Source organism: Canis lupus, chromosome 1 (assembly GCF_003254725.2).
Source record: "Canis lupus dingo isolate Sandy chromosome 1, ASM325472v2, whole genome shotgun sequence".
Lineage (NCBI taxonomy): Eukaryota > Metazoa > Chordata > Mammalia > Carnivora > Canidae > Canis > Canis lupus.
The window spans coordinates 100,592,540-100,607,128 of NC_064243.1; the positions used below are offsets into that span (position 1 = coordinate 100,592,540).

At 41.0% G+C, this 14,589-nt stretch overlaps 1 protein-coding gene across 1 annotated transcript in view; it reads left to right on the top strand.

Moving 5' to 3' along the window:
• LOC112643661 (zinc finger protein 211-like) overlaps nt 1–13,021 on the top strand; it is a 35,676-nt gene extending 22,655 nt beyond the window's left edge. The window contains exons 5-7 of the mRNA XM_035699536.2: nt 10,884–11,277; nt 11,826–11,991; nt 12,081–13,021. Coding sequence (XP_035555429.1) covers nt 10,884–11,277; nt 11,826–11,991; nt 12,081–12,817 — 1,297 coding nt within the window. The 3' untranslated portion in view covers nt 12,818–13,021. The remainder of the gene's footprint in view (nt 1–10,883; nt 11,278–11,825; nt 11,992–12,080) is intronic.
• The last annotated feature ends 1,568 nt before the right edge of the window (nt 13,022–14,589 follow it).

Sequence of the window (14,589 nt, forward strand, 5' to 3'; positions counted from 1 at the left end):
TCAATATTAGAATAATTGGCATCCCAGAAGAAGAGGAAAGGAGGGTATGCAGAAGGTATATAGGAGCAATTTATAGCAGAGAACTTCCCTAATCTGGGGAAGGAAAGAGGAATCCAAGTCCAGGAGGCACAGAGACCCCCCCCCCCACAAAAATCAATAAAAGTAGGTCAACACCTCCACATATAATACTGAAACTCGCAAATCTTAGAGAAAAAGAGAAAATGCTGAAAGCAGTTCAAGACAAGAGGTCCATAACCTACAAGGGTAGAAACATTAGACTGGCAGCAGACCTATGCCCAGAGACCTGACAGGCCACAAAGGACTGGAATGATATATTCAGGGTGCTAAATGAGAAAAATATGTTGCCAAGAATACCTTATCCAGCTAGGCTGTCTTTCAAAATAGAAGGAGATACAAAAAAGCTTCTATGACAAAGAAAAACTGAAAGAAGTTGTGAACACTAAACCAGCCCTACAAGAAATATTAAAAGGGATCCTTTAAGTGAAGAGGTAAGATAGACCAGAATGAGGCAGAGACTAGATCCAGAAACAGTGACTCTACAGGTAATAAAATGGCACTAAATTCATACTTTCAATGTTACTCTGAATGCAAATGAGCTAAATGCCCCAATCAAAAGACACATGGTAACAGATTGGATAAAACAGCAAGACCCATGGATGCTGTCTGCAAGAGACTCACTTGAGACACAAAGACACCTGCATATTAAAAGTGAGGAGGTGGAAAACCGTTTATCACGCTCATGGACATCAAAAGAATGCTGGGATAGCAATCCTTACACCAGACAAATTAGATTTTAAACCAGACTGTAATACAAGATGAAGGACACTATGTCATAATTAAAGGCTCTATCTAGGGACATCTTGGTGGCTCAGTGGATGAGCATCTCCTTCAGCTCAGGGCATGATCCCAGGATCTGGGATTGAGTCCCACATCAGGCTTCCTGTGGGGAGCCTGCTTCTGCTTCTGCCTCTGCCTCTGCCTCTGCTTCTGCCTCTGTCTCTGTGTCTCTTATGAATAAATAAATAAATCTTTAAAAAAAGGTCTACCTAACAAGAAGATCTATCAATTGTAAAAATTTATGCTCCTAACATGGGAGCAGCCGATTATATAAACCAATTAATAACATAATTAAATAAACATATTGATAATAATACAATAATAGTAGGAGACTTTAACACCTGACTCACTGCAATGGACAGATAATCTAAGTAGAAGATCAACAAGGAAACAAGGGCTTTGAATGACACACTGGACCAGATGGACTTCACAGACATATTCAGAGCATTCCAACCTAAAGCAACAGGATACATATTCTTCTTGGGTTAACATGGAACATTCTCCAGAATGTGACTCATATCTGGGTCACAAATCAGGTTTCAACTGGTACCAAAAGACTGGGATCATTCCTTGCATATTTTCAGACCATAATGCTTTGAAACTGGAACTCAATCAAAAGAGGAAATTGGAAAGAACTCAAATAAATGGAAGCGAAAGAGCTTCCTACTAACGAATGGGTCAACCAGGAAATTAAAGAAGAATTTAAAAAATTCATGGAAACGAATGAAAATGAAAACACAACTGTTCCATGAAACATAACCTTTGGGATCCAGGAAAAGCGGTCCTAAGAGGAAAGTATATCGTAATACCTTTCTCAAGAAACAACAAATGTCTCATATACTTAACCTAATCTTACACTGAAAGAAGCTGGAGAAAGAACAGCAAATAAAGCCTAAATCCAGTAGGAGAAGGGAATTAATAAGGAGTAGAGCAGAAATCAATGAAATAAAAACCAGAAGAACAGTAGAACAGATCAAGGAAACCAGGAGTTGGTTTTTTGAACAAATTAATAAGATTGATAAACTCCTGGCTCAACTCATCAAAAAGAAAAGACAAAGGACCCAAATAAAATACAATCATGAATGAAAGAGGAGAGATCACAACCAACACTGAAGAAATACAGTTATAACAACATATTATGAGCAACTATATGCCAACAAATTGAGCAATCTGAAAGAAATGGATGCATTGCTAGACATGTATAAACTACCAAAACTGAAACAGGGAGAAACAGAAAACCTGAATAAGAACCATACCAGCAAAAAAGTGAAGCAGTCATCAAAAATCTCTCAAGAAACAAGAGTCCAGGACCAGATGGCTTCCCAGGGGAATGTTTTTTTTTTTTTTTTAAGATTTTACTTCTTTATTCATGAGAGATACACAAAGAGAGGTAGAGACATAGGCAGAGGGAGAAGCAGGCTCCCTGAAGGGAGCCTGATATGGGACTGGATCCCAGGACCCCTGGATCATGCCCTGAGCCAAATGCAGACGCTCAACCACTGAGCCACCCAGGCATCCCTTCCCAGGGGAATTCTACCAAACATTTAAAAAAGAATTAGTACCTATTCTTCTGAAGCTGTTTCAAACAACAGAAATGGAAAGAAACCTTCCAAAGTCTTTCTATGAGGACATTTCCTTGATCCCAAAATCAGACAAAGACCCTATCAAAAAGCAGAATTACAGACCAATATCTCTGATGAACATGGATACAAAAATGCTCACCAAGATATTAGCCAGTAGGATCCAACTGTACATTAGAAGGATTATTCACCACGACCAAGTGGGATTTATTCCTGGACTGCAGGGGTGGTTCAACATCTGCAAATCAATCAGCGTGATGCACTATATTAATAAAATAAAGGACAAGAACCATATGATCTTCTCACAGATGCAGAAAAAGTATTTGACAATGTACAGCATCCTTTCTTGATTAAAACTCTTCAAAGTGTAGGGATAGAGGGAATATACTTCAATAGCATAAAAGCCATTATGTGAAAGTCCACAGCAAGTAGAATATCATTCTTAATCTCTTTCAAACTAAGAGCTTCCACCCACTAAGGCCAGGAATGGCAGGGATGTCCACTATCACTACTGTTGTTCAACATAGTACTAGAAATCCTACCCTCAGCTATCAGATAACAAAAAGAAATAAAAGGCATCTGAATCAGCAAAGAAGAAGTCAAACTCTCACTCTTTGCAGATGACATGATACTCTATTTGGAAAACCCACGGACTCCACCCCCAAATTGCTAGAACTCACACAGGAATTCAGCAAAGTGGCAGGATAGAAAATCAGTGCACAGAAATCAGCTGCATTTCTAAACACTGACAATGAGACAGAAGAAAGAGAAATTAAGGAGTCTTCCATTTACAATTGCACTCAAAGCCTTAAGATACCTAGGAATAAACCTAACCAAAGAGGCAAAGGATCTGTACTCAGCAAAGTATAAAACACTCACGAAAGAAATTAAGGAAGGCACAAAGAAATGGAAAAATGTTCCATGCTCATGGATTGGAAAAACAAATATTGTTCAAATGTCTATGCTACCAAGAGCAACTATACATTCAATGCAATCCCTATCAAAATACCATCAACTTCTGTTACAGAATTGCAACAAATAATCCTAAAATTTGTATAGAACCAGAAAAGACTCCAAAAAGCCAAAGAAAAGTTGGAAAAAAACATAAGCTGGTGGCATCACAATTCCACACTTTAAATTCCATTACAAATCTGTAATCATCAAGACAGTACGGTACTGGCACTAAAACAGACATATAGATCAATGGACCAGAATAGAGAACCCAGAAATGGACCCTCAATTCTATGGTCAACTAATCTTTGACAAAGCAGGAAAGAATATCCAATGGAAAAAGACAGTCTCTTTGAGAAACAGTGTTGGGACAATTGGACAGCCACATGCAGAAGAATGAAACTGGACCAATTCCTTACACCATACACAAAAATAGATTCAAAATGGATGAAAGACCTGAATGTGAGACAGGAATCCATCAAAATCCCAGCGAAGAACACAGGCAGCAACCTCTGTCACCTTGGCCAGAACAACTTCTTACTAGACATGTCTCCAAAGGCAAGGGAAACAAAAGCAAAAATGAACTATTGGGACTCTATCAAGATAAAAAGCTTTTGCACAGCAAAGGAAACAGTCAACAAAACCAAAAGAGAATGGACAGAATGGGGGAAGATATTCACAAACGTCTTATCAGATAGAGGGCTAGTATCCAAAATTTATGAAGAACTTCTCAAACTCAACACCCAAAGAACTAATAATCCAATCAAGATGTGGGAAGAAGATATGAACAGACATTTCTCCAAAGAAGACATACACATAGCCAACAGACACGAAAAAATGCTCAACATCACTCGGCGTCAGAGAAATACAAATCAAAACCACAATGAGATACCACCTCACACCAGTAAGAATGGCTAAAATTAACAAAGTCAGGTAATGCAAGCTGGTGCAGCCACTCTAGAAAACATTACAGAGGTTCCTCAAAACGTTGAAAATAAAAATAGAGCTACCCTATGATCCAGCAATTGCACTACCAGGGATTTACCCCAACGATACAAATGTAGTTATCTGAAGGGGCATCTGCACCCCAGTGTTTATATTTATTTATATTATTTAAAAAAGAATTAGGCAGAATAGCAATCTCCACAACAGTCAAACTACAAAAGAACCCAATGTCCATCAACAGATGAATGGATAAAGAAGATGTAGTGTATATATACAATAGAGTACTACCCAGCCATCAAATAAATAAATAAATAAATAAATAAATAAATAAATAAATAAATAAGAAAAGAAATCTTGCCGTTTGCAATGACATGAATGGAACTAGTGGGTATTATCTAAGTGAAATAAGTCAATCAGAGAAAGACAATTATCATATGATTTCACTCATATGTGGAATTTAAGAAACAAAACAAAGAGGATCATAGGGGAAGAGAAGGAAAAATGAAACAATGAAATCAGAGAGGGAGACAAACCATAGGAGACTCTTACTCAGTGGAAACAAAGTAAAGATCGCTGGAGGGGAGGGAGATGGAGGGACAGAGTAACTGGGTGAGGACATTAATAAGGGCACATGATGTAATGAGCACTGGGTTATATATAAGACTGATGAATCACTGAACTCTACCTCTGAAACTAATAATACATTACATGTTAATTAATTGAATTTAAATTTAAAAAAAAATTTAAGGGATCCCTGCTTGGCTCAGCGGTTTAGCACCTGCCTTCGGTCCGGGACGTGATCCTGGAGTCCCGGGATGGAGTCCCGCGTCCGGCTCCCTGTGTGGAGCCTGCTTCTCCCTCTGCCTGTGTCTCTGCCTCTCTCATAAATAAATAAATGAAATGTTTTTTTTTTAAGATTTTATTTATTTGACAGAGAGAGAGAGCGCACACAAGCAGGCAGAAGAAGAGGGAGAAGAAAGGAAAAGGAGGCTCCTGCTGAGCGTAGAGCCAATGTGGGGCTCAATCCCAGGACCCAGGGACCATGATCCACGCCAAAGGCAGATGCGTAACCAACTGAGCCACACAGGCGTCCCTAAATAAGAGAAAAAAATTTTTTTTTTAATTTTTTATTTATTTATGATAGTCACACACACACACACACAGAGGCAGAGACATAGGCAGAGGGAGAAGCAGGCTCTATGCACCGGGAGCCCGACGTGGGATTTGAGCCGGACGTGGGATTTGAGCCCCTCCCGACGTGGGATTTGAGCCCCTCCCGACGTGGGATTTGAGCCCGGGTCTCCAGGATCGCGCGCCCTGGGCCAAAGGCAGGCGCTAAACCGCTGCGCCACCCAGGGTTCCCCAGAAAAAATTTCTTAAAAAGAAATATCAGCTTGTTTGATTGTGGTCAATTGTCCCAGAGATGTTTGGGGATCATTAATTTATTAAGGATTATTAATTAGTTTATTTGAGAGAAAGAGAGAACATGAGTAGGGGGAGGGGCCAAAGGACTACCAGACTGCCAGCGAAGCCTGGAGGGGTGTGGGGGCCTGAGACCTGGAGGCTGGCAGGGGCTTCATCCCTGGACCCTGAGATCATGACTTGAGCTGAAGTCAGACACTTAATCACCTGAGCTATGCAGGTGCCACTCCAGGGTTGTTATGTAATAACTATTGGAGAGCTGGAACTGGAGCCAGATCGAGATTCCATCAAGGATTTCAGCAGTGAGCAAATTTTATCCAATCATGTCTGTAAATGCATCATTGACTCCACACCCTATAAAAGGGAGGAGACTTAGGAAGGCCTGTCAGATGAATCCAGTGTGGATAGTGAGTCACATAGCGGCCCAGCTTTCAGCCCAAAACTGCCCAGTTTGAAGTCAATCTTCCTGAGGTGAGTTTCCAGGATGAAAGGAAAATTTCTGATTTTGTGTGTGTAAGTGTGCATGCGTGTGAATGTAAGCATGCCTCTGGGAAGGAAATTCCTCGGTGCAAAGTTATGGAGGTCCCTCAAGTGTGGGGATGGCCTATTGTGTTAACTTCTCTATAAAAACCTTGCCTGATTGCAAGAGACTTCTTGAGAAAGTCTTTTTTGTATGTTTCTGTTGTCTTGTTAATTTTATGTTTCTAGTAATTCACTTTTATTACATCTTGTGAATGTGTTGGCCCACAATAGATTGGGATGAGTGGGTAGGAGCTAAAATTCAAAGGAGGGGTATCAGGTATTTAGCAGACTTTACTGAATTGCTTATGAGCCAGCAAATGCTCCAATAGTCTTCCTAGGTATTAACTCTTTTAGCTCATTGAAACTCTGGGTTCTAGGTGTCATCAGAGATCAGAGCCCCCATGACATAGACAAGAACCCAGTGGATCATGTGCCTGTGGTCACACAGTTGGTTAATGTCCGACTCCAGGTTAAGCCTGGGCTTTGTTTCATTTTGTTTTGGGATATAATTGATGTATAACATTGTTAGTTGCAGATGTACAACATATGATTCTATTTTTATATATATTGCAAAATGATCAATACAATAAGTCTAGTTAACATCCATCATCTTACATAGTTTCATTTCTTTTTTTCTTGTGATGAGAGCTTTTAACATGGCAGTCAGTTTTTAATTCCAAGGTTTTGGCTGTAATAATACTCCAAAGCTGTGTCTGTGTGGGATTGAGAGCATGTGTGCAAGTATGAGCATGTGGCTCCTGTGTGCCTGGAGAAATACAGAAAAAGAACTTGTGGGGAGGCTCAAAAGAAGAAGAGGGCATGGATTCTACAGTAGAAAGGAGAGGGAGGGAGGGAGGGGGGCTGAGGTACCTGGATATAAAAAATCAGCCACAACACCTAAGGTGAGGATGGAGGGGTGAGATGCCTCTGGCAAGGCTTCCTGAGACAGGGAAGGACTTGGTACTTTTCTTGAGGAAGAGGGAGTTGTAGAGGGAGTAAAGTGGAGTCTGACCTGAGCAGATGAGGATGTTGGAAAGGTTGACTAGAAGCTTTGTGATAAATGGATTAGGAAGAAGAAAGAATGTGCTCAACTTTCTCCTATGGGGTTTTTCCAGAATCCACTGCCTCATTAACTGATGGGATCAGGGTGGCTAGTCTGAGCAAAGCTTAACACAAAGCATGAAACAAAATCGACTAACAGCAATTAATTAGGTCTTTGTGTGCCCACGTATCAATCCTACCTTTCACATTTTTCTGATTTTTGTGGCGTGAAATTTCCTTTTTTTTTTTAATAATTTTTTTAAATTTATTTGTGATAGTCACACAGAGAGAGAGAGAGAGAGAGAGGCGCAGAGACACAGGCAGAGGGAGAAGCAGGCTCCACGCACCAGGAGCCCGATATGGGATTCGATCCCGGGTCTCCGGGATCACGCACTGGGCCAAAGGCAGGCGCTAAACCGCTGCGCCACCCAGGGATCCCTCCTTTTAAAAAAAAAAAAAAAAAAAAGATTTTACTTATTTATTTGAGAGAGGGAACCTGTGGCAGGGAGGGGCAGAGGAAGAGGGAGAAGCAGACTCCCCTTTGACCAGGGAGCTCAACGTGGGGCTTGATCCCAGGACCCTGAGATTATGACCTGAGCCAAAGGGAGACACTTAACTGATTGAGCCACCCAGGCACCCTGTGCTGCATTTTAAAAAAATGAATGAATGACTTTACTTGATGAATACTACTTCTCGTTTTAATGTAGTCCAGTGTGTCAGTCTCCTCTGTGGAAAAGGAAATTCCTGTTGAGTAAAGAATATCTTTTTCTACTACAAGGTATTAAATATATTCTTCCAGGTGGTCTTCTAGAAGCTTTATTTTACATTTCTGAGATTTTTAAAAACCCATCTATAACTATTTTTTTAAAGATTTATTTATTTATTCATGAGAGACACACAGAGAGAGGCAGAGACACAGGAGAGGGAGAAGCAGGCTCCTCACAGGGAGCCTGATATGGGACTCAATCCTGGATCCCAGGATCACGCCCTGAACCACCCAGACATCCTTAGAACTAATTTTTGTAAATGGGGCAAGACTGGGACGCCTGGGTGGCTCAGCGGTTGAGCATCTGCCTTTGACTCAGGGCGTGATCCTGGGGTCTTGGGATGAAGTTTTGCATCAGGCTCCCCGTGAGGAACCTGCTTCTCCCTCTGCCTATGTCTCTGCCTCTGTGTGTCTCTCATGAACAGATAAATAAAATGTTTAAAAAAAATTAAATGAGGTAAGATTGGGGTCAGGATGAACTTTCTCCTTTATGAATGTTCAGTTGACCTAGCACCATTTATTGGAAGAAAAAATTAAGCTTACCTATCAGCACATGCACTTCAGTGTCGTGTTTATAGAAAGCCAATGGCAGTATAGCCGTCAACCAATATCAGGATAACATTCTGTTTGGTTGCCTTATTTGTCTATCCTTGTGCCATCGTCCAAGTCTTAATGAATATAGTCTCATAACTTGTTTTGTTTTGTGATTATATAAATCCTGAAATTGTTATTATTCTTCAGGATTGTATTGGCTATTCTTAGCCTATACATGTCAATGTAATTTTAGAATCAGCTGTCAATGTTCACACACACACACGCATACACTTGCTGGATTTCCAATGGCATGGCATTGAATTTATCCAGCAACTTGGGGATAAATGATGTTTTCCAACTGGAATTGAGTCTTGCAATTCACGAACATAGCTATCATTTATGAATATAATATTTATTAATATTGTTTTTCCATAGAGGGCTCGTACATTTTCATTCGACTTTTTCTGAGATATTTGATGTTTAATGGTAATACAGTAGTTGAGTATTTTTTAAATTTAATTTTCTAGTGTTATAATACAATCCAACTGATTTTGGTAAATTAGTCTTGTATCAGACATCTTGCAAAAATTCACCTCGTCTAATATTCGTAGAAAGGGGAACCCTCTTGCACTGTTGGTGGGAATGTGAATTGGTACAGCCATTCTGGAAAACTGTGTGGTGTTCCTCAAAGGGTTAAAAATAGAGTTCCCCTACCACCCAGTAATTGCACTACTGGGGATTTACCCCAAAGATACAGATGCAGTGAAAAGCTGAGACACCTGCATCTCAATGTTTATAGCAGCAATGTCCACAATAGCCAAACTGTGGAAGGAGCCTTGGTGTCCATCAAAAGATGAATGGATAAAGAAGACGTGGTATATGTATACAATGGAATATTAGCCATTAGAAACCACAAATACCCACCATTGGCTTTGACATGGATGGAACCGGAGGTTATTAGGCTGAGTGAAGTAAGTCAATCGGAGAAGGACATTCATTATATGGTTTCAATCATACGGGGAGTATAAAAAATAGTGAAAGGGATTATAGTGGAAAGGAGAGAAAATGAGTGGGAAAAATTAGAGAGGGTGACAAAACATGAAAGACTCCTAACTCTGGGAAACAAACAAAGGATAGTGGAAGGGGAGGTGGGTGGGGGGATGGGATGACTGGGTGATGGGCACTGAGGGTGGCAATTGACGGGATGAGCACTGGGTGTTATACGATATGTTGGAAAATCGAACTTCAATAAAAAGAATATATGTATATATATATAAAGAACATTTGATACTTTATTGGAAACAAAATCAGGACATGTACAAAAAATGATATTTAATATATTTTCTTGCCTTTTTTTAACTGATTAAAAAGTAGTCCAATGTTGCATAGAGTTGGTCATCCATCTCTCAGGGGAAAACACTTAAGGATACGTTTTGCTGTATTTTGTATACTTTATGACATTAAAGAAGTTCTCTTTATTCCTCGTTTACTAAATGTCTTTTAATAATGAGCACTGACTTTCATTAAACATGTTTAATGTACCCAAGGAGATGATCATATTGTTTTTCTAAGCTCTATTCATGTGGTAATTGACTTTTTAATTTTCACCCAATGTTTCATTTAGAAAGTAAACTCCACTTGTTTTGTAATATATTATTCTCTTTATATGTCACTGGATTTGATTTGCAAATATTTTGCTTCCCATTTCTACACCTCTCATTTGTGAGAGATCCTGACCTGTAGTGTACCTTTCTTTTTTTTACATTTTATTTATTTATGTATTATTGAGAGACACATGCAGAGAGAGGCAGAGGCATAGGCAGAGGGAGAAGCAGGCTCCATGCAGGGAGCCAAATGTGGGACTCGACCCCGGGACTCCAGGATCACGCGCTGAGCCGAAGTCAGAGGCTCAACCCCTGAGCCACCCAGGCATCCCTGTAGTGTACCTTTACTTAATGTACTTATAATATTTTTGTTATCAGGGAGCTGCTGAACTCATTAACTAAAAGGGAGTGATCCCACTTTTTTATGCTCTGGGGACAGTTTATGGAAGATTAGCATTCTTTCTTAAATGTCTAGTAGAGTTTATCCATGAACTTACCTGAAACTAGATTTTTGAATTATGCCAGTGCTGTAATTAATTATATATCTCTTCTATTTTTTAGCTTGCAGTCTTCAACCAGCAGTTGAAACAGACCTCCAGAGAAATAAATCAGTAGGAACTGAATATCTAAAGTTGAATCTCTCTGAGAATTCTTGTTAAGAATGGCTTCAGATATCAGAATATCATTTCAGGGAGAACCATCTATGAATGATCCTGGGTCAGAAAACCTAGAGCATAAACTTAGCCAAGGACCAGCCATTCAGGAGGAAGACGAGATCTATGAGTTCCCAAGCACTCAGCTCACTTTATTGCAAAACAGTAACTCAAGTGCAAGGCAGGAACTGCAAAATCTCTATAAGTTATTTCACTCATGGCTGCAACCAGAGAAACACAGCAAGGATGAGATTATTTCTCATCTGGTCTTGGAACAGTTTATGATCAATGGCCACTGCAGTGACAGGTCCATGTTGAAAAAGAAATGGAATGCAAGTGGCAGGAACCTGGAGAAATTCATGGAAGATCTGACTGATGATGGCATGAAGCTACCTGGATTAGTAAGTAGAGGGTTTTAACTCTTGAGGTGAGGGGAAGAGGTGTGTAAGGATTAAATATAGCCCGTTTAAAAAAAATACAACCTGTTAGAGTTGCTTGTAAGTAGATAAAGAATCCATTTATTAGTTCTCACAAAAGAGGCTCTTTACCATGCTAAGTAAGCAAAATTAAAGCATACGTTTTATAGGTAACTATTCAGTAGGACATATAAGAGCTAACATACTAATTGATTTTAGCCAGTGAGATGGTAGGAGGGCTCAGTAAGAAATTGGCAATAGAACAGAAACCTCAAGAATGGGGAGAAACGCCTTAACACAAGCTCATTCTTCCCTCAGAAGTCCTTGGTATTAGTCTTTTTTCATTGAGAATGACACACTAATTAGAAATCACCATGAACTTTAAGGCTGGCAGGCATAAGGGCAGAATAGTGGGTGTGGCAGCATGCAGTAGAAGGATCCTGGGAAAGCCTGATGAGAGCAGAGCTTCCACAAAGGCTTCTGTCACTCAACAGATCCATAAACGACAGTGATCAGGCTTTGTTTCTCTACAGGTCCACGTCCACATGAAGGGCCAGGACGCCCTCTTTTCTGAGAATATGCCCTTAAGAGAAGTCATCGTTCATTTCATGAAACAATTGTCAGCAGGAACCCCAACAGAAGAGAACATGGGGACACCCTCCTGGACTTCCCAAGATACTTCCCTGGAAACAGGACAAGGTGAGTGGGGTAAGCCAAGGTACCAGAGGGATGTTGTGTGTGGACTCCTTCTTGGGTACAACTTCACTGAGTTGTTTTATCCCCCACAGGAGATAAAGCAAATGGCTACAACATTTATCACAATGACGGTACTACTAGTCAAGGCAATGCAGTACCTTCCCTGTTCATTGTCCATGAGGAGGACTGTCCTCACCCTGAAGAGGACAGTGTTTCTTTGAAGGATCTGCTCAGCCCTGGAAGACCGGGTCTAGGTACGTCCAATTCCCAGGAAGGGTGCCTGCAAGGACGCCCATATCAAGATGTCCTGATGGAGGGGGCACCAGGGTTTCACTCTCGGTCAACCGCAGTCACCCCTGACCCTGTTTCTACCCACCAAAAAACCGAGGGGAATTCCACATGTGGGGGACACCAAGAAAGATTCCGTGACGCCCAAAACTCCTACAGATGTGAAAAATGTCCCAGGATCTTTAGGTATTTCTCTCAGCTAAAAGCCCATCAGAGAAGACACAACAATGAGAGGACATTCATTTGTGCTGAGTGTAACAAAGGCTTCTTCCAAGCGTCAGACCTACACGTGCATCAGAAGATTCACACAGAAGAGAAGCCTTTCAGGTGCAGCACATGTGAAAAATCCTTCAGCCACAAAACCAACCTTCTGGCCCATGAGAGAATCCACACGGGTGAGAAGCCCTATGTATGTGCGCTTTGCCAGAGAAGCTACCGCCAGTCATCCACCTACCACCGCCACCTGAGGACTCACCAGAAAATTGCCGTCAAAGGTACTCCTTCCACATCAGAAGCTTCCTCAGCTGTAGCCTCAGTGTAATGCTATGTGAATATGTATGCAAATACGTATATTTCCATAGCACCTCCCTATTTAGAACATATAATTTCCTGATTATATTTTCCATTTATTTTCTTCACTAAAATGTAAGTTTAAGGAGGAATTTCTGTTCGTTCACTGGAGTGTATCTCAGGTGCCCAGAAAAGTGGCTGACAAAAAATTCAAATAACCAATAAATAACCTGCTGAATAAATGGATGAATGTGTAATGTTGGTGTTTATTCCTTAAAATCCATGAAAGTTCAACTCCAGGACACAAACACCAGCTTCCAGTGGTCAAGTGATGCTTTCCCTCCTGCTCCCCTGCCTCTGTCCACACACTTTATCTTTACTGGGTCACATGCACTTAAAAAGGTGCAGAGCAGGGGCACAAACCCAGAAATAGGCCTTAGTCTATAAAAGGGAACTTCTATATTCAAATGTTATATTTCTTTAATTCACTTGATATATTAATGGCTAAACTCCATCTGATATGATTGGTGATTGAAAGTTTGAGAATGCTATTTTATTGACAAATACCAAAAAAGGTCAAATGCTTTCTGTTCATTTTTTCCAGAGATGGCAGGTATGGGGTGGTGGTGGTGGGGGGGGAGGATGAGGAGCTCATTTGCAGAACTAGTTTGAAAGGGCACTTTGGAGGAAATGAAAAGATGCTGTGCACAGCTGAGGCAAGAGCATTTATGTTGGTTACTTGGAATACATTTGTGAGCTGGTTTCCACTAGGAAACTGGGACTCAATCACATTGAGAAACTAGAAGGTACCATGTGAAAATGGCTTCAATCATGGAAGGGGGTATTCTGTGAGGTATATTGTGACATTTCTCTCACTACATTCATAGTGCAGAGGACTATGGGGCTGCAGACAATGCTCCACTGTGTGGAGAAGCCCACTGATCCATCCTCTTTCCTGGGCTGTCTCCAGGTGTTTCCTATTGTGAATATTCTTGCACATACCTCTTGGTACAAGGGAAACCTTTTGTTTGGAAAGACCTCTGTGAGGCAGGTTGTGAAATAACAGAAAATATATATGTGGGTCTCTGTCCCTAGTTCCAGGCACAGAGCCCCTAAAACCCTTGTAACTTCTTAAGTGATGAGAGCACTAGAAGCATCTTTTGTTCTAATATTTGGTCTTTGACCTTGGTTCCTGATACAGAACCCCAAAATCACTTGGAATTTCCTGGGTGATAGGAGTGTCTTTTGTTTCAGTGAGGCAACTCCCGGGTAGCTTCAGGATGGGGGCTGGTCTCCAGAAAGACTAATCCATGAGTAGACGTTTAGGACGTTCATCCCTATCCACAGTGGAGAGGAGCTAGAGATTGAGTTAATGATCAATCATACCACAGAGTTTGGAGAACTTGGTGAACACCCACGTGCCAGGAGGGAGGCACACCCCCAACTCCATGGGACAGAAGCTCCTGTGCTGGGGACCCTTCCAGACCTCACCAAGCCTGGCAACATAAATGCACAAATACTCAGAGACTCATGAGACAGGCATGTCATGGGGACACCCAAACAACACAGAATTGTGTAGTCCCCACAGACCAAGTGTGATGAGGGGGATGGGTGTAGAGATAGTCTAGCTTAGAGAAAACAACCTATCCCATCTCTGCATATTTGATGACGCGCTGGTGGGAGTCAGAACAGAAAGTTGGGTGCACACCTTGGTACAGCCCGGAGGCTCACACAGGTTTGAAGACTTACAGGTGGTGGGGGAAAAACCAGCTGGGGCCCAGAATTCATTACAGGTTAATGCTT